Below are 25391 nucleotides of genomic sequence, written 5' to 3' on the forward strand. Positions count from 1 at the left end.
CAGCGTCGCTGGGCTCTAGCCACTCGATGCCATAGCACCTCCCCAGATGTGACAACCAAAAATTTCCCCAATCGTTGCCAAATGTCCCCATGAGGGCAAATTTGTCCCCTCTTGAGAACCACTGGTCTAGAGACTCCTTAGTTTTTTGTTTACATAAATCAATGAAGGTTAAGAAAACAAACAAAACAGAAAAGCACACACATACAAATCCTCTACTTCCAAACTTCCCCACCAGGGCATTATTTTTCGTTTTTCTTTTTTCACTCTTTCTACTCAAGGCTTAACTGAAAGTTTAGAAGCAGCCCATACCCTACACATTTGTGTCTGGGAGAGGGCTGTGGGTGGTGGCTCCTACGAGGCTGATGAAGATTTCATTTTCTCTGGTCACTCCGTCTTGTAATGGAAGCCAAATCTTCTCGACGATGTAGTGAATCAGGGAGGAAGAGGGCTGGCTTTTACCATTAGTCCAAACCAAAGGCCTCCAAGTTATATTTCTTTGGGCTTGACTTTCAGATTTTGCCCAGGCTGGACTGGTCCTGTAGCCTGGGTGTTGAGATGTGTTCTAGAATTCCAAATCTGCCAATTCAGCCTGTGCCCTCCGCAGGCATGCTACAACTTATCTTAAGGAGTTCCTCATTCCTGGGCTGGGATCTTCACCTTGAAATCTTGGCAGAGCATCAAAGAGTCGGGATGGAAATCTTGGCACAAGTGAGAACCCACAGATGAGCCCCAGAGCAAGTGCAATCTGCTCAGATTTGGCTTCACCTCCACTTTGCTGCTTTGGTGGTGTGAATGAATGCCGGCATGTGACTCAGTGCAAGGGGCTTTATGACACTCATGGGGCGGGGCAGGGGACAGGGCCTTGGTGTGTTGAGACTAATGGAGGTGCTCTCCCTGCCTGAGAGATCGCACTGATTTTTTTTCCTTTTTGCAATGTAGCACTGCCCAGCAGAGTTCTCCTGTGGAGATGTGGACAAAAGTTGAGCTAAGAAGTTCTTGGGAATCAAAGTGCAGGCCCTCGATTTGGGTAGGAAAGAGCAGCGCTGCAAAATGAGAATAAGGAGAGGGCTATCAGCTGATCCCGAGTCCCCAAAGTGTCCTTCTGAATCTCTGGTTAGTGGTGGCAAGAAGACTGCCAGGCAGAGGCACCCAGTGGAAAATTCCTTGCCCTGGTCACCTTAATGAGGGGCATTTTTGTCTGTGTGACTCTAAGGATTCCAGGGAGAAATGGAAAAAGGAAAAGTAGTGCCTTCAATCCCTTCCTTGGGCCTGGATGGCGATGTGTGTGACGGGGTGATGAGGAGTGACCCAGATAAGCCTGGTCTGAATTCATAAGCATCAAAAATCTCAGAACAGATTCCAGCCCCCAGCATGGCAGCCTTCTCTGCAGAATGTGTGTGTTCCTCTTTATGATGCTGACATAGCCAACTTACAAAGATGGATTGGAAGAAAACCCTCATAAAGCTGTATGCCTCAGAGACAGAACAAGAACAAAAAATAAATAGATAAGGAACTCTGATTCACAACTGTTAGCTTAATGGCAACACATTTTTTTTTTTTTTTTGGATAGCACTTGCTCTGAAGTTGTCACTGATGGAAGGAGAAAACAAAGCCACTTGTTTTACTCATTCATTCAGCAACTGTTTCATGAGCATGTACTATGTGCTGGTGCTGGACTAGCTGCTGCTGAGGGATGGTGATAAATAAGACGGAGTTCTTATCTTCTTGGAAGTCAGGGTCTAGAAGTAGATGCCAACCAGAATGCTGCTGGCCCCGGGCAGTGGATAGGGGTGCAGGGGGTCCAGGAAAGGCCACAGAGAGGAAGTCATATTTGAGCTCAGCTCTAAAGAGGGAATGAATAGGCGTTCACCAATCAAGTGGTGCAGAAGAGGGAAGGGCTGGGGAGTGGAGGAGGCAGAGGGCAGTGGTAAGGGATTGGGCTTCTTCCCAGCTAGTGAGTGGTTTGAAGCTGAGAATGACAAGGTCAGATTCCATTTTAGAAGGAAACTGATGGTTGGGAGGAGGACGTTAATTATTTACAGTGTGTGGAGTAGAAACTTATTTGGCAATGGTCTGCTTTCTGAATTGGCTGTTTCCCTAATTCTCAGTACCTATTATTTTTGATGGTTTGCACGACAACCAAAACAGCCTTGGAAACTCACCCCTCTTCTTTCTGGTGGGTTCACACTATAGTCTAGATTCTCAGCAGGGCTGGGGTCACAGGGGAGTTCCACAAGACAAACTTTTCCTAAGATTTTATTGCAGCCTCCCAATTACACTTTGCCCTTTGTGGTCTAATGGCCAGGGCCAGGGAAGAAGAGTTGTACCTGTAACATAGGCTGGCAGATCATCCGGAAAGCAGTGGACAGAGTGCGTCTCATGAGAAAGAGTGTACAGGTGGGGGTGGCGAATGGCTTATTGGGCGCAGTTTCTGTTAGGGGTGATAGAAAAGTTTTGGTAATCGGTGGTGATGGAAGCATAACTTTGTGAAAGTAATTAACACCACCGGAGTGTAGATCTGAAGGTGATTAAAATGGGAAATTCTAAGTTGTATGTATATTACAGCAATAAAAATAAACATTAAAGAGTGAACGGGCTGAGCCCTATGGAGCTCTTTCTTCCATGTTTAATAAGTAACCCTAAGACTCCAGGATAGGCAGGGGGTAGCTCTGAGTGTGGGAGCTGAATCCCTCTCCGGCTTTCTGTTTTGACAGACCTTGCACAGGTCTCTCTCCCCAGCTGTGAGCTCTGTGAGTGCCGAGGCTGTGTTTTACTTGTATCTTTGGGGTCTAACACAAATGCTCATCAAAACTTTCCAAAGGAATATCAAAACTCTTGTCGACTCCTCTTGGCATAAAACCTTTCTCTTGAAACAGAAAGCACCTTTACTGGCTCTTTTCCACTTCTCCTTCTGGCCTGAGAATCAGCTGAAGAGAATACATTTCTCTAGAGTTTTCACACTATCAGAATCAGTCGTTTGCCTTAATTCTACCTTTTTAATATTGCTGTGGGTGCAAGTCACCATTTATATCCTGTTAGTAGTTTATTAATGGCTGTTGATGGAACTTGGGTGACCCGTTCATAAATGACGTTCCAGCCTTGCAACGACAACAGTTGCAAGGCTATTTTTGTTGTTTAGCAACATGCAAGCCAATCACAATATGTTTGGCATCAGGGCCCCAGACTCGTCCTTGAGCTATAACATATGGACCTTGAAACTCTTCTCTTGGATTCATTAAGGCTGATTTAAGGCGTAATAAATAAACCTGTTAAAAACGAATTCCTCCATTACACAAACAAACCGGGCTCCCAATGTGGTTTAGATTTGTTCACCTCCACATTTTGGAATTCTTTGGGATATAAAAGTCTAACCTGATCTTAGCAAATGCTTAGCTGCTTAATTACAGGCGTGTGCTCTGCAGCTGCTGTTTCTTAAAGGATCAGGGAGAGGCTGATGTGAGTCACTCTGTGTCCTACACATCCACCCAGAGGCTGAGCTTTGTAACATCATCGATTTATATGCATTCTGCAGCCAACCACACCCTGGACTTTTAAGAAAAACAAAGCTAAACGTAACTGTGAACTTGCTAAGAGATGAACAAATGGGGCTCCTTTTTGGCCTTGTCCTGGTCTCATTCTATGGAGAGACTTTTGCTGGTTTCATAGCAAGTCCATCAACGTGTAGGGATGTGCAGTGTTGCGCGAAGCACTGGGTGAAGCTGTCTTCCCATCACTTCTGTGGCTCTTCCTTTAAAAAATTTATTCCTCTCCCCCCACCCCGCAAGTTGTCTGCTCTGTGTCCACTCGCTGTGTGCTCTTCTGTGACCGCTTCTATCCTTATCAGCGGCACCGGGAATCTGTGTTTCTTTTTGTTGTGTCATCTTGTGTCAGCTCTCCGTGTGTGTGGCGCCATTCTTGGGCAGGCTGCACTTTCTTCGTGCAGGGCGGCTCTCCATATGGGGAGCACTTCTTGCGCGTGGGGCTCCCCTACGCGGGGACACCCCTGCGTGGCATGGCACTCCTTGCGTGCATCAGCACTGCACGTGGGCCAGCTCCACACGGGTCAAGGGGGCCCGGCGTTTGAACCGCGGACCTCCCATGTGGTAGGGGGACGCCCTATCCATTGGGCCAAGTCTGCTTCCTACTTCTTTGGCTCTTTGGTCCCAGAGGGTTGCCTGGGTTTCCTGCCCTCTTCAGGAGCTCTTCTTCTCAAAGAGCTTTAGCAGGATCCTGCCTGCTACATGGAGGGTTCTCTCCTTATTTGGTGGAAAGTCTTGAGACAAATATGAATAGTAATGAAGAAACCAACAAGTCTCATTTGCAGTCAAGCAGTGCCTGACTCATTTCCCTGTGCATTGTGTTTTCAGAGGTCATCCCTGGAAACCTTCTTTTAATTTACATGAACTTGTGAGGAACTTTTTCTTCATGCTGAGCAGAATTATTCACGGACATATTCAATGCACCTTTCCCTGGGTTATAAGGTGTTCTTTCCTGGATGCAGTTTGACCAAGAAAATGAGAGGTGAGTAGCCTTTCAGCCAATAAATATTTACTGAGTCCCTGCTATGTGTCATGAAAGACAGGAAGCAAAGGAGACACCAAGGGTCCCTCCCCTCGGGCCTCTTCCATTTTAGCAGGGGATACAAACAGTAGAGAAATAATCACATGTGTACAGATGCAGTTGAAGGTCTCAAGTGCAAGGAGGAAGCATATGGGGAGAATGTGTGATAGCGAAGCTGAATTTAAGAGTATGGGATTGGGAAGCTGTGGTGGAAGAAATGACAGTTAAGCCAGGAACTGCAGGATGAAACCATCTGGGGATAAAAGAGTGGGGAATAGATTTCCACGAGGAGGAGGCTCAACAGTGCGTATAGGAGCCCAGAGCCAGCATGTATGAGAAAAGGAAGGAGGGTCAACATGGCGGGCGCAGCAAAAATAAGAGAAAGAATGGCACAAAGGGAGGCTGGAAAGGAGGAAAGGGCCGTGTGAAGGCACTTAGATTTTATTCAGGTACAACAGAAAGCCTCTGATGGAATTGCAAATGATCTGATTTATGCTTTTACAAGAGTGCGCTGGCTGCTAGGTGGGGAATGGATTGGAGAGGTAAAGAGTGGAAATCAGGAGACCCCTGAGGTCACTGGAGTTATTTAAGTTATTGGTTAGGTTATAGGACGGCTTGACCTGGAGAGCTAGCAGCAGAGATGGAGAGGAGCAGAAAGCTTTGAGGTATATTTTAAAGATAGAATTTTGACTGGTATTGGTCATGGACTGGTTGGGGAGGTAAGAGAGAAGGAGTCAGGATGACCTTAAGGTTTCTTTGTAGACACTGATGCCATTTACTGAAATGAGATGATGAGATGAGGAGTAGGTTTTGGGGAAAGATGAATGGATTTTGTGATGCCTATGAGACATCTAACACAAATAGAAATGAATCTAGGGTTTAGATAAGAAAATCTTGGCTGGAGACAAATTTGGGAGAGTTTGGAAGATAAAATATATTTAAGATCCTGGGAATGGATGAGAGGGAGAAAGCATCAAGTGTGATGGGAAAGGGGTTCAGATCTGAGCCTTAAACGATGGTAACATGGAGATATGGAGGAAGAAAGAGAGGATACCAGGAATCTACAAAGAATTGGCCAGAAAGTTAGGAGGAAAACGAGGGGAGTGAACTGAGAAATGCAAGAATTCCAAGAGGAGAATGATCACTTGTGCTGAATGCTGTTGTGAGATAAAGCCAGATAAGAATGGCAAGTTGTCTTCTATTCTGGAACAGTGGTGCTCAGTCAGAGGTGATTCTGCCTCACAGAGGAGACCAGGCAATGTCTAAGACATTTTTGGTTGCCACATCTTAGAGAGTGCTACTGGCATCTAGCAGGTAAAACTCAATGCACAGGACAGTCGCCCACAATAAAGAATGATTTGGCCCAAAATGCCAATAGTACCAAGGCTGGGAAACTCTCCTCTAGCAGGGAATCACTACTCTAGAGGAACAGATGACTGGGGTGAAGAGATCCAGGAACTGAGAGGTCACCCTTGTGATTACCGATGCTGTCCAGAATGATGTCAGAGTTGGGGAAACAGGAAGATAAATCAATATTGAGTAGCAGCCAGAGCCAATGATGAGCCCTGAGGATCAGGGACTTAATTTTGAGACCCACATTAAAGAACACAGCAAGGTGGGAAACCAAATTGAATCAATACAAAGACTGATGGAAGTCTCCAGAATAGGAGGTGTTTAATAAGAATTTGTTAAATGAATCTTGTCCATACATCATCCCACCTATTGCTTACCTCAGACTCCTTGTAGTAGCGTTCTGGAATTTCATCACAGGCAATATCAATAAAGCAAACTTCTCTCTCTATGTCTTTGGCTTCACTGTCAAAAATCTGAAAGAGCAGAGCAATAAATCAAAGGTTAGTTATACCAGGTAATATTCTCTACGAGATCTGCGGGTTGGCACAAGTGTGCCTGAGGTAGAATAACATCTCACCGAGCATCTTCACACGGTGCAGTGCCCCCGGCTAGTGCTTTCCGCCTGCCTCAGAATGTGCAAGCATGATAAAAGGCTTTTATTCATCGCTTAGGTTTTGTCACATCAGAGGCAGGTGGAGCATCAATCACAGCTTGGTGAGGGGCAGAAGAAAAAACGGGCTGTTTTTAGACATTCAAGGGTGAGGAAATAAATCTCTTCCAAAAATGAAGTCAGCTGATTTTTGGCAGTTAATCTCAATAGGGAGCATGAAGAGGCTGGAAAGGTATGGGAAGATATGAGACCAAAAAAAATAAATAAATAATTAAAAAAAAAGCAATAGCTAGGGCTAGGCCTAGAGAAGAAAACTATTTTTTGGTGTGTGTTGTGTTATTAAAACTTTATATATATTTAATATCACAAATAATACATGCTCATTGGACAAGACAGAGAAAAACAAAAACAAAATAAAAATTGTTCACAATCCCATTTCCCAGGGATAAACACACAAGTTATCCTTGATCATATTAGGCCTCGTCTAGCTTGGTACATGTAAAGGATAATAAGGAATAGCTTGGAAAGATGCTTCTAGGGCTTCCTGCCAGTCTACTCTAGATTTCTACTGTCCGAGAATATTCCTTACTTGAATAAAAAAAGTATAAGACAGCCACACACACACACACAAACACACATGCTTTGGTGACAGATTAAGTTCCTCTTGTTTTTCCCATTGCCACTTTTCTGGTCTAAGAGGATGGCCCTCCTTGTCCTTCTGAAGGATGGTAAACAGATTGAGTCTGGAAAACCACTTCATCCTTCGAGGAGAGTCTTAATTGTATCCATGCGTCACAGTTTAGCTAGTTCCTGCAGGGGCACACTAATTAAATCCGACTTTTCAGAGAAGAATGAAATATTTTGGAAGGACAGAATGGTTGATGTCTAAAAACATTGTCTCAACTCACATTTGGTGCCTCTTAATAATGTGATCTCCCATAGGAGAGCATCTACAGGGCCTCTTTACATGCCATACTCTTCTAGGTTTGATTCTCTGGTTGAAACTATTAATATTAGCACTTTCCAAAACTTTCTGAATAAGATCTGTGCTGGGAATTATCTTCCAAGTCTCCTGTTTACTCTATCTTCTATTTTCTTCTAAGATGTTTAGAGACTGACGTCTTCAGACTTGTCCAAAGAAATTTACTCTCAGTCTGACCAGAGGTGGCCACTGCATTTTCCTGGAAGGCAGAGAAAGATTGATCTTGGATCAGCTCTAATTCCTTCCACTGCCACTTGAAGTCAGGCACTTTGGGGCACTCCTAAAGTATATAGGAAGGACGGGTAAATTGTTTTGAAATGAAATAGAGAGAAGGCAGAGTAATGCATTCAAGTTGTGCAATGAAATACAGGGCCTAAGGTTGTCTGCATGAGTCTCTTTTAAATGTGCACCAAGAGAAGAAAAACACGTGCTTTATTAAGAAACAAGAAAGCAAAGCACCTCTGAGGGAAATGAGCTTCCACTGAGAGCAAAGTATAAGAGAAGTTAGAGAGAGTTGACATTTACTGATTGTAAAATTTATGGGATTCAAAGAAAGAGAAATGATCATGGGTCCAAGGGGGAGGTGGGTGTTAATGACAGATTATGTGAGCTTTCCTCAACTCAATTCAAACATTTTGATCCCCCATTGCACCAGTTACCAAATTACTGTTTGTTTTTTTAGGAGGTACCAGGTATTAAGCCCTGGGACCTCGTACATGGGAAACCGCCGAGCTACACCCGCTCCCCTACCAAATTAAGTATTGTCTCTCAGATCCAAATTCACCCTTCAGGTTCTGCTCTGTGGACTGGACCCTGTAAGCATTTCTCCTTTACAGCGAGCACAATGTTTAGCCTCGTCAGTAGAGGGCGCTGGAGGGACAGTGCGGGAACAAGGGGGCTTCTCCGTGTTGCTTTTTCTGGCTCCTGCTGCAGGGGCCTATCAGAGGGGGCATTCAGTGGCGCCCTGCCCCAGCGCATGCCCAGAACGCATACACCTGGGCCCACTGGTGGTGGCGCCCTGACTCCCTCTGCACACCTGCCCACCCGCCTCAGCCAACCTGTGCCTCTGAGGGCTCTGGCCCGGGAGAAGCAGCAAACTTCTCTGTCACCCTGTGGGCTACAGTCACACCTTCCCCAACAAAGTCTGAACCCCAGCTGTGAAGAGGGGTCCCCTTCCAAGTTTGCTCTTCTTAGCTCCTCTCCCTAGGTCTAAGGGTACACTTTACATCTTTATTGTTACTCCTTTATCGAAGTCTAGTAATTCTTTCTATATTACACTGCCCCAGTTCAAATTATTGAGTGGTTTCTGTCTCCTGAGTAGGTCCCAACTGCCAAACCTATTGGGTACAAAGTGCTGCCTGAGGTTTGGGGTCTACAAAGACAAGAAGAGCTCAATTCTTGCCCTTAAGATATTAACATCTAGAGGGAGAGACAGACTGGAAAGCTAGTATCAAAAATATAAAGCAGAATAAAGTATGTGCTACAAAATAAAGAAAAAATAGACTGTAAAACTGGGGGAATGAATGAGTAAATGAATACTGTTACCAGAAAAACCCCTTCAAGCAGGCAGTATCACAGTGGGTATTATCTAAGAGCCAGACACTACGAGGCGCATTCTAATATATGCTTTTTATTTACCCCCCGCGACAACCTTATGAGGATTTCAGTGGTATGACTCTCAGATTTCAGATGAGAAAACCAAGGCTCAAAGAACAGCCTGTCGAAGGTCACACAGCCAGTGGCTGGAGATGCTGGGATTCCAGGCAAGTCTTCTGCCTCCACACCCAGGGTCCTCCCAAGTGAAAAGGCTGCCTCTTAGCACCCAGTTGAGAAGACAAATATCAGTCAAAAGGTTGCCCAACACTGCGAATGTAATTAACACCACTAAGGTATTTGAAAGTCGTTTAAAATGGGAAATTTTATGTTGTACTTATGTTACCACAATTAAAAAAAAAAGTGCTCCCAGCTCCTTTCTAGAAACAGGAAATCTGAATCTGGTTCTCCTCCTTTATAAAATGTGTGACCTAGGTAGCTGTTACTGGCAACTCCCCAAAAGCATGGCACTTTTCTGCTTTACTGTTGTATAATTGAGCCTGCAGAATCTACTTAGGTGCCCTTCAGTTCAAACTCTGGTTTCTTTCCTTTATATGATACTTAACTCTCCTTCTAAAGTCCACAAAACACCACCCATGGGAAAGCCTGTCTTTCTGACTGTTGCAGTAAGTGGGGTACCTAGCACCAAAAGAAAACTACACACACACAAAATCATTTTGAGCACCAACCTCCTCAGGCTTGAGATTATTAAATCTCAATTTCAAATAAATAATTAATCTCCCAGTGATAAGAGATTCTAGGAGATGCTTGTAGATGCTCAGTAAGTGCCTGATGAATTAATGGAAAGCATTAGGTTCTACTTTCCAAAAAGGAATCTATGACAGGAATATTGCTTACTAAGTGATCTTTGTTGCCTTTCATGAGCCTGCGTTCTATTTCCTTGGTTGTAAGCACCCTAAATTCACATTATTCCCAATATTTGGCTCAATGTAGACTGGAAACTTAATCAGAGTGGTTGACATGTCCTACATTAGAAATCAGAACTGGGTTTAAATTCAGTTATCTTCTCTGTGTAACCCAGATACCTTCTTTGGGTGTCCTCATATGTAAAACAAAAGCTTAATCTATTAGTCTAAAGGGATGGGTTTCAGGAAGTGTGTGAAACTTCTGGAATTGTACACAAAATTTAGGGAGGTGCATTTTTTTCTGGAGACGGGTTTCAACCACTTTAAAAATCTGATATTAAGATTGACCTCTGGTAATGGGCAGAGTTTCTCTTTGGGGTGATGGAAAAGTTTTGGTAGTGGATGGTGGTGATTATAGCATAACATTGTGAAGCTAATTAACACCAGTGAATTATATACTTGAAAGTGGTGGTTAAAATGGGAAATGTGGGAAGCAGATTTGGCTCAACAGATAGAGCATCTGCCTACCATATAGGAGGTTCAGGGTTCGAACCCAGGGTCTCCTGACCTGTGTGGTGAGCTGGCCCATGTACAGTGCTGATGCGCACAAGGAGTGCCATGCCAAGGGAGCCCCATGTGCAAGGAGTGTGTTCCGCAAGGAGAGCCACCCCATGTGAATAAATGAAAGTGCAGCCCACCCAGGAGTGGCGCCACATACACCGAGAGCTGATGCAGCAAGATGATGCAACAAAAAGAGGTACAGGTTCCCAGTGCTGCTGACAAGAATGCAAGCGGACACAGAGAGCAGACAATGGGGGGGGTGGGGGTGGGGTAGAAGGAGAGAGAAAGAAAAAATAAATTAAAAAAAAAAAAAAGGAAAATGTTATGTTGTATATATGTCACAACAAAATAAAATAATGATTAAAAAAAAAGGTTGATCTCTGGGTCATGTTAGTCTCCTACATCTTTTTCCTTGGCTGTTCCTTCTCTGCCCCGCGCCCTCCCATATCTTACTCCTTTTAAGATGCAGGATTCTACCTCCACAGGAAAATGGGAAATGGCTACGGTTAAGATGTATTGTAATTGGAGGCCACAGGCCAGGGTGAAACAATCTAATCTCAATACTCAGGTCAGGGAACAATCCAGAATTAAGCCAACACTGTAACAAACAGAAAGAGGTTTAGCCAGGTCCCAAAGGAAAACACTCAGCAAGAATAACTATTCATTTGGGCTTTCCCAAGGGCGGCAACAGCAGTTGCCAGAGCTCTGATCCAAACATCAGCTCTTTAAGGTGGAGCAAGAGTATAGCTTCAGGACGAGATTCATCTTGTTGCTACATCAAGCTAAAGCTTTGCCAGAAGTACTGTGCTCTTTCATGGTCTCTCGAGTCTCTTGGGCAAATGTGTTACCTTTGGATGTGATAGGGGTTTGGGAGTTGATTGTGGTACTTTGCCTATATCCCTTTGTCTTAGTTTCCTGGCTGCTATGACAAACACTACACAATGGGCTGGCTTAAACTACAGGAATTTGTTGGTTCATGGTTTTGAGGCTAGGAAAAGTCCGAAATTGAGCTGTCGGCAAGTTGATGCTTTCTCCCCGAAGACTGTGGCATCCTGGGGCTGGTTGCCAGTGATCCTTGGGTACGTGGCTTTTCTGTTACACAGTCAATGCACATGGCAGTATCTTCTCCTTTCTCTTCTGGGTTCCACTGACTTCCAGCTTCTGCTCCTCCATGTGGCTTTCTCCTCATAAAGTCTCCAGTAATAGGATTAAGGCCCAACCTCATTCAGTTGGGTCACACCTTGACTAAAAGTAACATCTTCAAAAGATCCTATTTATAATGGGTTTACACCCGCAGGAACGGATTAGGATTAAGAGCACATACTTTTCTGGGGTACATAATTCAACCTACCACACCCCTACTATAAGGTCTCTTCCATCTTTGGGTGTTTATTAGAGATATGCTCTATAGAAACATGTTCTACTCTTGCTCTTCTATCATCCACCATGGACCACCTGCAGTGGATTTCAGGGCCAGACAGGTTTATTCTCCTGACTTATCTCATCACCGACAATGAATGTTCAACTAGGCAAACTCCTTTTTTTTTTTTTTTAAGAATTAAGGGGGAAAAATTTTTTTTTAAAGATTTTATTTATTTTTTCCCCCTCCCTCCATTGTCTGCTCTCTGTGTTCTCTTCTGTGTCTGCTTGTATTTTCATTAGGTGGTTCTGGGACTGATCCTGGGACCTTCTGGAGTGGGAGAGAGGTGATCATTCTCTTGTGCCGCCACCTCAGCTCCCTGGTCTGCTGCATCTCTTACTGTCTCTCCTGTGTGTCTCTTTCTGTTGCATCATTTTGCTGCACCAGCATTCCTGCACAGGGCCAGCACTCTGCTTGGGCCAGTTTGCCTTTACCAGGAGGACCTGGGTATGGAACCCTGGACCTCCTATACGGTAGATGGGAGCCCAATTGCTTGAGCCACATCTGCTTCCTAAGAAAAAATTTTTTTTTCCATTTTTTAAAAAATTATTTATTTATTATTATTTTTTTAAATTACATTATGAAAAATATGAGGTCCCATTCAACCCCACTGCCCCCGCCCCCCACTCCCCCCACAGCAACACTCTCTCCCATCATCATGACACATCCATTGCACCTGGTAAGTTCATCTCTGAGCATCACTGCACCCCATAGTCAATGGTCCACATCATAGCCCAGACATTCTCACGTTCCATCCAGTGGGCCCTGGGGGGATCTACAGTGTCCCGTAATTGTCCATGAAGCACTATCCAGGACAACTCCACGTCCCGAAAACGCCTCCACATCTCATCTCTTCCTCCCGTTCCCCACACCCAGCAGCCACCATGGCTACCGTTCCCACACCCATTCCACATTTTCTCTGTGGACATTGGATTGGTTGTGTCCATTGCACATCTATGTCAAGTGAGGGCTTAGATTCCACATGGGTACTGGATGCACTCCTCCCGCTTCCAGTTGTAGACACTCTAGGCTCCATGTTGTGGTGGTTGATCTTCTTCAACTCCATGTTAGCTGAGTGGAGTAAGTCCAATAAATCAAAGTGTAGGAGCTGAAGTCTGTTGAGGCTCTGGGCCTGGGTGTCATATTATCAGTCCAGAGATTCGAATCCCCTACATATATCTTAAACCCAGCACCGACTACAATTCCAATAAAGTAGCATGCAAGTCTTGTGAAAAGAGATCCCCTCTGAGTCCAATTCCATCACGCAGAAACACCAGCTCCAAAGAAGGGCTATCTGTCATGGCAGTGAACCCCTTCTGCCATGACCATAGAACCCGTGGGTCTCTTTATCCCTCAAAAGAACCAATACCTGGGGTTGTATCTACCTTATCTGTCTCTTAGACTCTGTTCAGTTGTACATAGGGGTATTCCTTCTGACAACCTCCAGACTCTTTTTTAGAGAGAAAATTTTAATACAGTTCAAATCAACACATCTGGCTCATTTTAGCTTCTTCACTGCCAGACCTGGGGGCAGGGACTGCCTCAGTTTCTCTGCCATCTCTTGGTATGTGATGACCAAAGTATAAAGTTTCTGCTGCACTGAACCTTAAATTTCACATTATTCTTAGTGTTCTTGACCTTGACAGATTTGGCCTCCTTTTGCCTGGCTGTGAGCAGGAAGTCCTTGATTTTTTCACACTTTTGAGGCCTTAACAAGGCATGCTGGGAGGAGGTGCAGACCAGCACAGTCAGAGGTGAGCTAGGCAAACTCCTTTGAGCAAGAACTGGGCAATACCACAAGGAGAAGGGAAGTCTCCCAAATACATACCATCTTATAGAGTTCCAAGTAAAAAGAAAGTAATCTTCCCTTTCTGTAAAACATTATGAACAGTAAGCATCAAGTGTCTTAAAAATCTACATATACTTTGACTTAGCAAACTTATACTTTGAGAATTCTTTTTAGGAAGGAATCTTTTTTTTTTTTTTTTTTTTTTTGACATTATGACATGGCTTTCTTTTATTTATTTATTTATTTTTTAATTTTTTAATTTTTTATTGACTTTGTAATAATATTACATTAAAAATATATATGTGAGGTCCCATTCAACCCCACCCCCCCACCCCCCCCTCCCCCCCCCCAACAACACTCGTTCCCATCATCATGACACATCCATTGGATTTGGTAAGTACATCTTTGGGCACCTCTGCACCTCATATACATTGGTTCACATCATGGCCCATACTCTCCTCTATTCCATCATGTAGGCCCTGTGAGGATTTACAATGTCCGGTGATTACCTCTGAAGCACCATCCAGGGCAGCTCCATGTCCCGAAGACGCCTCCACCTCTCATCTCTTCCTGCCTTTCCCCATACCCTTTGTCCATTATGTCCACTTTTCCCAATCCAATGCCACCTCTTCTATGTGGACATTGGATTGGTTGTGTCCATTGCACCTTTATGTCAAGAGGAGGCTCAGATTCCACCTGGATGCTGGATGCAATCCTCCCATTTTCAGTTGTAATCACTCTAGGCAGGAAGGAATCTTAAATAAAGAAAAAGCTTTATGCAAGAAGATCTTCACTGCAACACTATGCCACAGCAAGAAAACAAAAGAGAGACAGAGTGAGAAAGAAAAGAAAACAACTTCAACACTCCATGATGGGAGAATGGCTGAGGAAATTATGATAAATCCATCTGATGAACTATTATGTAGCCATTAATAACTCCATTCTTTACAAGGATTTTATCAGGAGGGTGTCTACGGGTGTGTGGTGTGGAGAAGGAGAGAGGCTCCATATTGAATGCTGTGGGGGAAACAATAGCAAACGCTGGTTCTAACTCTGAAGTGAGAGGTACATTGATGAACGTGGAATGTGTCTAAACAACACCCTTGATTTCTTCCATGAGCAGGGATGTCTGTTTACAGATTTCCTGATCTTTCTTGTTAGAGCCCATGGAGGGAGAACACCATCTGGGGCAGCTCTTCAGAAATCCACAATCCCGGGAATCATGGATTCTGCAGCTGCTTTCTCTAGAAAGGTAACTTTCATGGTTTCACGTCCAAGCTTAGTAGCTGTGTGGAATTTATCTTCCTGTCCTGTGCCTGGGCTACCGAGGATGCAAGGTGGAGGTGGCTGATCATTGGGGATTTGAGAGAACCCTACCAGTCATCTTGTTTTATGCTTTAGATATGATTAGAAGGACAAAGAGTCCTAGCTAAGCTGCTTTTCTCCTCTATTATAACTTTATTTTCTGCACTCGGAAGGTCTCAGGGGGAAAGCAATTGACTAAGACAGAAACAAAGTACAGGTTCAGCAAGAGGGAACACTGGAAGCAGAATTATTGTTTCAGCAATGTTCTCATTCTAATGTTCTGGATTTGCAGAGTGGCCATTGGTTTGGTGGAGGGAAGGGGATGGGTCATTGGTTAATACTTTAGGTAAAAGGGGCTGCACACTGGTCATGATTTAGTGATTATTATCTCACAGCAGCTTATCCAGCTGGGAGAGCTGGAAAAGCACTGATGGCTAAGAAGAAATATAGTCCAGGTTACGGATGAGGAGAACCACCATTTCATTACCCCATCTCTGCTGGTATTCTCACCAAGAGCAATTTCCCTGCTACACAGTTCAATGGTGACTGTCTCATGACTAGATCTACTCTGAGATCCAACCCAAGATGCAGGCTACTTGTCTTCCATAGTCATTAAGACAGGGATTATCTGATCTCTTTGAAAACAGTTCTGCCTCAGTTTTTTTTTTTTCTGTTTTCTAGAGTAGGGAGTTGAGTAACTGTTATTTGTTTGGAAGAAGGAATTCCTTAAAGGCAGTGCTCTGAAGAGAGAATAAGGCTAGGCACACAGCAATCAATGAATGAACAACAATTTATTAAGCACCTACTATGACTTTAACACTATGCATCATAAAATGTGAAAGATAAGGCCCACTCTCAAGAGAGCTTATCATTTGGTAGAGACGGCAAGATGTAATACAAGATTTAATCAACAAAACTGTATATGATATAATCAAGTACTAACAGGTGTGCTTCAGACAAGCCTACACCAGTCTGAATTCAGCAAGGAGGGACCTCGATGAAGGCCCATAGTGGCCTGGGTCCAGGTTCATGGTTCGGCTAGCAAGAGTAAGGTGATTCGAAAGACTGGCTGTTTCTGTGTTGGGAGGAAAGGAAAATCCAGCCCCACAATGTGCCTGTACAGTATGGCCCAGGGGTGCCAAAGCCGGGGTTCCAAATGACGGCTGCTGAGGTTTTCCTCTGGGATGCCTAGAAGATTGTCTATCTTGAGAGCTTGGGGATGCTGGGGTAAGTAACTCCCCTTGACCCAAACCTGAACTGACCTTGGTCTTGGAGCTGAATTGGTGCCTCATCTGATAATACGGTGGGAGGTGAGCTGCTTTTATTTAATCCTCATCAAATGCTCTGCTTGCCGCTGGATTTAGATGGTATTAAGGCTGAGTAAAGGAAACTCATCTATGAGGGTTGGGCCAGTTTGTCTTAGATGTTGGGTAAACTTCAATGCTTCCCCGGAGAATGCTCCCTGGTGGACAGTATCATTAGGCCTTTGGTACAGAAGGGAAAACGGTTTTTCCAAAGCCAGTGGGAGTCGCAAAGCAAACTGAAGGCAAATGTTTCAGCCTCACAAGTATGTGAGAAGTTTCTGTTCCCAATGAGGTTGTAATGACACCTGTGCAGAGCTACCAAGGGGTGGAGAGGGGTGACGGATGGAGCCAGGGAGCTCCAAAGAAGCCTCTGTGGATCTTGATGGAACTTGCTTGTTGGGCTGTTTTGTTTTCTCTCCTTTCATTGACTGCCCAATTACCTTCCTGTGTATTGGGTTTGACCCACATCAGAGTCTTAAAGGACTCTGAACAGACAGTGGGTGGAGGGGATGCAGAGGGAGAGCTCTCTCTTTGGAAAGCTGCCCTTGGGCCTAGGTTAAATTTCCAGGCTATTCTAGTTATGGATTCCTGGAAGGAGGCTGAGTTTATGAGGCTTGGGTAAAGCTTTCAGCAGTGTGAGCTGGTAAAGTAAGGACACCTCTGTGAGGAGAAAGGGTTTGGGGCATGAGGGGAAGGAAAGAAGTACTGTGCATAAACTGGGTGGAACACTGACATGACCCAACCAGCCCACAGTCTCTAGATGGCACTGGGGAGGAGCCATTGAGTTCTGGAGAGAACAAGGCTCTCGAGGATGGCTGGCTTCCCTCAGCACGTGGGCAGGCATTCTGCACACTCACTACAGGTCCCTGGACAGTAACCAGGGGAGGCTGGTGCACGCTTGTGGGAGTCCAGGGCTTGCAGAGGGATGAAGAGCCCCCAACTGAGCGAGGCCTCCTTCCACTTCAGCAGTGGAGTTGTAGCACCCTGAGCCGCTCAAGCAAATATGCATGAAATGGGTTGGATTAAATGACGGGAATTTATTTGCTCATGGCTTTGAGGCTATAAGAAAGTCCAAATCGTGGCGTCCTAAGTGTGACACTTTCTCTCTGAGGACCGGCCTTCCAGGGCTGGCTGCTGGTGGTCCTTGCTGGGCTATTTGGTCACATGATAATGAACATGGCAGCCTCTTCTGGCCTCTTTCTTCTCTTCTGGGTTCCATTGAGGTTTAGCTTCCAGCTGCTCCCTCGGGCTTGCTCTCTCTGTCTGACTTCCATCCTGATTATAAAGGATTCCAGCAACAGGATTAAGACTGTCTGTTGGATTAGGTCACACCTTAATGGAAATAACTTTATCAAAAAGTCCTACTTACAATGGGTTCACGTCCACAGGAATGGACTAGATTTTAAAAGATGTTTTTTCCTGGGGTAAATACAGCTTCAAACCACCACAGATGCCAGTAAGCCTGAGTGGAAAAGGTCCCTTACATCTTGAGCCACCTCAAGTGAGTTGATTAAAAAAGTTGGGGCTTTGTAGCAACAGGAAAAGACGCTTGCCTGCTTCCTATACTAGTCACCGAATAATGTTTCTATTTATTTAAATGAATTAAACTTCTCAATAGAACTCTCTGCCAACTTATGAGATAGGTGCTTGGGGAAATTTGGCGTAATGGTCACTCTCAGATAGAATGAGTGGTGGACTTCCAAAATGCTCAACCTGATCCCTGCATGGGGACAGCACAGAAAGCATACTCTCCAGGGTTGTTTTCCCTTTTTGTTTTTTAAAGTTGCTCAGGAACTGAATGTTTTTAATTTGAAAAAGGAGAAAACTAGCTATTGCCTATAAAAGTTATTCATAGCTCAACCCTCCAGTCCTTCTAGAATTGGACAGTTTATGATCTTTAGATCTAAGTCTAGTGTTTAGATCTTCATGAGAAGCGGATGTGGTTCAAGTGGTTGAGCTCCTGCCTACCACACGGGAGCTCCTGGGTTTGGTTCGTAGTGCCTCCTGGAGAAGACGAGCAAGACAGTGAGCTGGTGTGACAGGCAGGCACGGAGAGCTGATGCAACAAGATGACACAACAAGGAGAACAACAAGGAAAGACAATGAGAGACACAACAAAGTAGAGAGCTGAGGTGGCTCAAGCGATTGAGTGCCTCTCTCCCACATGGGAGGTCCCAGGTTTGGGTTGCTGGTGCCTCCTAAAGAGAAGATGAGCACATAGTGAATGGACACAGAGAACAGACAGTGAGTGCACACAATGAGGTGGCTGAGCACCTGCTTCCCATATGGGAGGTTCTGGTTTTGGTTCCCGGTGCCTCCGAAAAGCAGAAACAACAAACAAAAGAAAAAACCAACTCAGGGGAGCCGATGTGGCTCAGCGGTTGAGCACTGGCTTCCCATATACAAGGTCCTAGGTTCAATCGCTGACCCCAGCACCAAAAACAAAACAAAACAAAACAAAACAAAAAAACAACAAAATCTAGTGCCATCTTGTCATCCACAAAATATAAATGACAGCTCAATACTGTTAGTAAGAGATCTTGATTCTTCTTTGCTTTTCAGACTCCCTGTCCCTGAAACAATCTTTTCTCTCATTGCTTTTTTGGGGGGGCTGTACAGTTATATAAATTTTAACACATGTGTGGATTCTTGACACTATATAGTTTCCATCATCCACCCCCTAAACCCTCATGTTAACCCTTTATAGTCTCACACCTTCCCCAGACCCCATCTCCTGGTAACCACCTATCTATTCTCTATTCCTATACAGTTTGGCTTTTTAAGAATGTTATACAAATGGAATAATACAGAATGTTAGCTTTTGAGGCTGACTCCTTCCACTCAGTATACTTTCCTTGCAATTCATCTGAGTTGTACTGTGTACCAAAGTTTGCTCCTTTTTACTGCTAAGTAGTATTCCATTGTATGGGTATATCACAGTTTATTTACCCTTTCCCATATTGCTAGTTTGGGGCAGCTATATATTTATGGACAGGTTTTTGTGTGAACATAAGTTTTAGTTTCTCTAGGGTGAACATCCAGGACTGGGATTGTCGGGTTGTATGGTATGTGTTGATCCTTCTTTATAAACACAAGTATCAGTACTCTTCACTTTATCGAGGACCCCCTTTTTCCATTCACAAAGTCATGATGAAACTCTCCAGTCCCTGGAGCTAGAAAAGTCGGCCTTCTGAGGCCTCACTGACCTGAACTTTCATGAATGAAGGAAACTAGGCCTTCTTTTCTCTATTATTAAATGTGTGCAGGCAGAAGAAAGATTCACTTGAAAAGAACACATGCAGTGTGGAATTCAGACCAGCCAATGGCGAAGACTTGTCCTTTTCCCTTCTCCACCCACCTCAAAGGTTGCAAAGATTTCAAAAACAACAGGCAGAGGCCTTGGCAGAGAGGATGACAACAATACACTCAAGAGACAGAGGACAGGAATAACTTAGGGCTCCGCTCATCGGCGAAGTTCAAAATAAAAAGTGGCCGATACAGGCACCTGGGGGATGAGCAGAGCAGAGATAAAAGTGGAAATGATGACCGAGAATGTGGTATGGTGGCAATCTAGGTGGAAAAGAGGGCAACAAAGCGGATGATTCCCAGCCTGATTCCTTTGAGGGAAAGGACACTTCTATTCCAGGTTCGTGTCTAGAAAGAGCTCCAGCAAACTGGTGGAGGGTTGAGAAACATTTTATGCTGCGACCTGAAGTCCCACACAGGGGATAATGCTGAACTCTGGCTCATTCGGATGAGATAAGAGGTGAGGGAGAAGGTTCAAGAGGCAGTAATCAAAGTGACAAGGTGACCGATGAGAAAAGGATTCTGATGGGAAAACAATGTTCTAATAAGGTGCTGTAGGTCACAATAACTAATTAAGAGAAAGAAAAGTATATTAAGGCAATGCAGAGGGGTCACAAATGCAGTGACTCAATTCATTTGCTAAGGGGGCTCTGAAGGCACAAATTTGCTCCTAAGTTACAGCCCCCAGGGCAGCTGTAACAAGGCTCTTTTCATAAGCTTGGACTAAGGTCAGCCCAGAGTGGCCTCAATTTGAATTCTTTCTCTGGGTCACAGCCCCCTTTGGACACAAACACTGTATCACAAGATTAGGCCAAGTCCAGGTCCGCCTGTGGGCATGTGTGGATACTGGCTCCAGAGACCGTGTATGGTTTCCCTGCAGAATGATCAATAATGCTTCTTAAAATAAGTCTCAGAAGCTGAGCTTAAAATAGTTCCAATTTCGCCTAGCTCCTTTTTATTTCAATTCACTGGGTGGTCTCTGGGAACTAGAACTGCTGGTTTTCTGTAAAGCTGACAAATCAATATTTAACCTGGAAGTGTTCAAGGGCTCGCGTTGCCAGCCTTCGATACTCAATAGCTCCCGTGTTTGGGGCGTGCTACATCAAGGTGACTTTGATCCCCATCCTTCCCTGGACCATTTTTGCATCTAAATGACTCCTTTACACAAAGAAGCAGAGATCCTAACACAGAAAAATGACCTGTTTCTGGTTTTTCCCTGAGAACCTACAGATTCAGCGTTGTGGGAAGATTATAAAATACTCAGATGGCTTGCTGAGGCTGGCATGGTGGAGCAGCCAAACTGGGAGGCAAAAGATGACGAGGAAAGTTGCAAAACAGCTGCCAGCAGCCTTGCTCTCCAGAGGCCTGGAGTTTCCTTCTCTTGTTCACTAAACAAGAGTCCTGAGGTACTTCAGGTTCCTATAACTCCTTCCAGCTCATTCCTGGCTTGACTTTCTGGGCAAAACAATGGAACGGGCATCAGTCCAAAACCACTTAAGAGTCATAGTAGATTAAATCTACTGTCAGAAAAAACAAATTTAAGGAACAATTGTTACACTTTCCTGGTAGGTTCTGTTGTGTTTGGTTTTCCCTTCTGCGTGGATTTGTCCTAAATACCTCCCAACGCAAAGTCAGGGACTACGCAGGGTCTCCTGGCAGAGCTCCACAGACCAGCCCCAGCCAGCCCTCCTGAGACACACCAACCGGAAGGTTCTAGGGGAGCTTTCCAGGCTTTGGGCCAGCAGATGGGGAGAGGGTTGGCTTTCCAGGCCCTTCCCAAGGTGGTGCTGTAATTAGGTTGGGAGCCCCGAAGGCCTGTCATTTCTGCTTTCCCTCAGTGAAGGAGAGACCTGGCGCCTCACTCGACGGAAACCAGCTCGAAATGCGCTCTTGTGGGTCAATTTTGCTTTATCTGTGATTTCACTTTCATACTTTATTTTCTCTTTTCTCCTTATTATAAACCTAGTTGTCCTTTATTTCAGAAAATGCAGCAAGAAAAAAATTGGAGAGGGAGAAAATACAGTGTGGTGGTGATGAGCCCACACTCTGGCGCTGGCAGATTGGATTTGAAAACGGGCTCTGCTGCTTGGCGTGGGACCCGGGCACATTGCTGAGGACGAGTGAACCTCATTTTTCTCAGGTGTAAAGTGAGAGCAGGGTCAGTTCCTCCCTCATAGGTGTTAGCGAGGATTCCACGGCACAAGGTAAGTAAAGCCCACCTTATTCTGAGGCATGGACCTGGCCGTGGTGAGTGATGGTGTACGACTTCTGAGACGAGGTGGTAAAAGCGACTGGGCTCTTTTCTAGCTCTCTCCCTCGGATCACTCACTCTGGGGGAAGCCAGCTGCCATGTAGTGGGAGGACTCAGGCAATGTTCTAACAGTCAACGGTAGATGTTATTATCATTAAAGAATCCTCCACAATCCCATCCCTCATGTTTCAGGTCTGAATCGAACGCCATTTTATGGCTACTATATAAATTAATTAATCCCCTCACAGTTAATTGCATAGGAACTTTCCTTTTCGTCTTCTCTCTCTCTCTCTCTCTTCCCCTGCTGTTATTTATAATACCAGTGGGAACAACTGTAATATGATGTTCATCTTTGATTGCTAATGATGGAACAAATCGTCTATATCCCAGATGCTTTTCCTGAATTCCAGTCTTTACATAGTTTCCCAACTATGGGGTACCTACTTCCGATGTCATATTCGGAATTCCATTCCTCATCCCCATGCCCGCCCTTCCTTTGGCTCCAAGGCATAAGCCTGCTCCTTCGCTTGTGGTCCCAGATAGTAATGGTACCACCTATTCCCTTAATCATCTAAGGGAGAGCCTTGGGTGTCACCCTAGGTTCTTTTTTTTTTTTTTTTAAGATTTATTTTTTATTTATTTCTCATTCTTACAATTGGTCAGGCATTAAGTTCTATTAATTCCCCTGTCCCTCTATCTTATCAAACTATCTTCCTGATGGACCTTTTATTCTTTATCTCATCAGGACGATTGTAGGACCCCTAACTTCCTTACTCTTACTACTCCGGTCTCCACTATCCATCAGTCCATCCATCAGTCCATCCATTATCCATCCATCCATCCATCCATCCACCCATCCTTACTGCTAGGAGAGTTCAATGCTCTTTCTAAACCTCCAAATTAAGCTCATGCTCCTTAGCACAGCTCTGTGGGATTGAGCCTCTGCCTACATCTCCAGCATCATGGCTTCTTACTGCCTGTGGTGCTTTTAAACTACGTCCACAACTTCTTTGATGCTCCTCCCTTCAAGAGCTGGAGCTTAGTTCCTCTCCCCTTGAGTGAGGGCTGGACTTAGCAATTCCTTTCTAAAGGACAGAAAAAAGTGGAAGTGCTGGTGTGTGACTGCTGAGAAAAGGCGATAAAAGGCATTAGGCTTTTTTTTCCCCCCTCCTCTCTCTCTCTCTGGAATCACTCCTTCTGGAGCAAACCAACTGCCATGTAGAAAGGATACTCAAGCAGCCCTATGGAGAGGCCCATGTGGCAAGGAATTGAGACCTTCTGCTAACAGCTAACATTAATTTACCAGGCAGGACAGTGAGCACCATGGAAACAGGTCTTCCAGCCTCAGTCAAGCCTTTAGGTAACTATGCCACTGGCCAACATTTTGTCTGTAACCTCTCAAGAGATCCTGAACCAGAGCCAACAAACCAAGCTACCTTTGATTGCTGTCAAAGAAACTGTAGGAGATAATCAATGTTTATTGTTATTTTAAGTCACTAAGTTCTGGGGTAATTTGTTACACAGCAATGGATGACTGATACAATGCCCTATGTTCCATTGATATGAAGCTCTTTGATGTCTCCATACCTTTGTACATACAGTTTCCTCATCCTGGAATGCCCTTTCCCTCTTGTCTGCTGTGCTTGTCTTTCAAGATTGAACACAAACACCTTCCCTCTTCCTTCCTCCAACCTCTCAAGCTGATCTTCTTTTCCTTGGGCCTCCAGTAGACTTAACAGGACATAGCACCCTGAACTGCATAGGTTCTATCTAATTATGATGTGTGCCAGGCTGACCCACATCCTAGTTCTGGGCTCAAGTCTCAGCTGTCATATAATAGCTGTGTGACCTTGGTTTCCTCACCTATAAAATGAGAAGAACAGTACATACTCCACAGGGTTGTTGAGAAGATTAAACGCCACAATACAGAACTTCCCAAACTGTTTGGCTTAACAGGAGAATGCAAATTCCTTGACCCCATTCCAAAACCCCAGAATTTGAGGGTGGGTGGGCTGGGAATCTGACTATTTAACAAATAAATCTGAAGAGCTTGGACACTCAGATAAAGTCCATAAAGTGCTGAATGTAGTTCTTGGTTCAGAATGTTGGCTGCTATCACTAATTTTGTTTCATTTGTGCCTAGCTCATAATTATTGCTCAAGAAAGGTGTGCTAAATGAAACTACCATACTTTTTAATGATTGGCCTTTTACCTCAATCTAAATTCAGTCTAACTACAATAAAATTTAAAAGTAAGCATTTTTCTAATGTGTTCATATATGTTTCAATACCTATAACAATGTCCAATACACAGGAACCCAATATGCATAAAAAACAATAGTCAAGAGATCTTCTCTACAAAGCCATTTCTTTACTTAAATTGTCTAGAAGCAGCAAGCCAGGCAGTGGGACTTATGCAGATTCCCTGATCCTGACAAATCTTATGTGTTCTCCAGGATATCCCTGATGGAAAGGAGGGAAATATGTTCCACAGTTTAAAGTCTGACTGCCAGTGAAACTTGGAATGCTCTTGGTCTCAGCACTACTTCGTCCCATCTGTATGATCAGCTGGTAAGCCCTGCTGGTCCTTCTGTAGCACAGTCTCTCTCTCTCCCTTCCATTCTCCAGGCTTCCTCCTCTGCTCACCGTTTCCTTATCGCAACAGCCCGCCAGTCAGCCTCCATCTCTCCTACCACCACAAAGACTGCACATCACGGTCAGGTTTACCTTCCTAAATTGCTACTCTTTGCCTGCCACTTCCTGGTCCAAACTTGCATTCTCTGCCTTGAATTCAAAGCCCTCCACCCACCTCTGCTCCATCATTGCAGCTGAGTACCTCAGCACTCAGAATCAGGAATTTTCATCCCAGTAAACCAGGGTGGTCTCTTCACTGCCCCCTGAACATGTCAGTTTACAGTGGAAAGAGTGAAGCCTAGGATCGAGTCCAGGCTCCGTGACTTAGGATTTGTGTGGCACTGCCCCAGTCCTCCATTTCATCATTTGGAACTGAGCACCCCATGTACCGCCCCCTCATGGAACTGCCAGGGCCAGGTGCGGTAACAGGTGTGTTTTGCTAACTCCAAGATGCTACCCATATATATGGTTGTTATTCCTGCCTCCACGTGAACTCATGTTGCCTGGACCACCTTCCTTTCCTTCTTCCTTGCTCCTGCAGCCTTCCTCACCTCTCTGAGCCAGCCCAAGCTTCCTGACCAAGCCCTGCTCACTGTTTCTAGCTCCCGGGCCCAGCTCTTACTCCTCCTGTCCCTGAAGCTCTTCCTATCCTACCTGCCTGGGCATACCCCAACTCAGCTTTCAAGACCACAGCTTTTGCCACAACTCTCTTGATCACCTTTCAGTAAAGCATTTTAGTAAAGCAACCACATGTATAATGAATTCTTTAAAAAAAAAAAAAAAAATTTGATATGGTTAAATTCTTGGGTTCCCAGAGGACTCAACCCCTATCTCCCTGACGGAATTGCCAGGGAAAAC

The 25391-nt window shown here is 44.6% G+C and overlaps 1 protein-coding gene across 1 annotated transcript in view; it reads right to left on the bottom strand.

The window, feature by feature from the left end:
* PITPNC1 (phosphatidylinositol transfer protein cytoplasmic 1) overlaps positions 1–25391 on the bottom strand; it is a 291166-nt gene that overhangs the window by 43322 nt on the left and 222453 nt on the right. The window contains exon 6 of the mRNA XM_004450043.5: positions 6291–6386. Coding sequence (XP_004450100.1) covers positions 6291–6386 — 96 coding nt within the window. The remainder of the gene's footprint in view (positions 1–6290; positions 6387–25391) is intronic.

Source organism: Dasypus novemcinctus, chromosome 21, assembly GCF_030445035.2.
Source record: "Dasypus novemcinctus isolate mDasNov1 chromosome 21, mDasNov1.1.hap2, whole genome shotgun sequence".
Taxonomy (NCBI): Eukaryota; Metazoa; Chordata; class Mammalia; order Cingulata; family Dasypodidae; genus Dasypus; species Dasypus novemcinctus.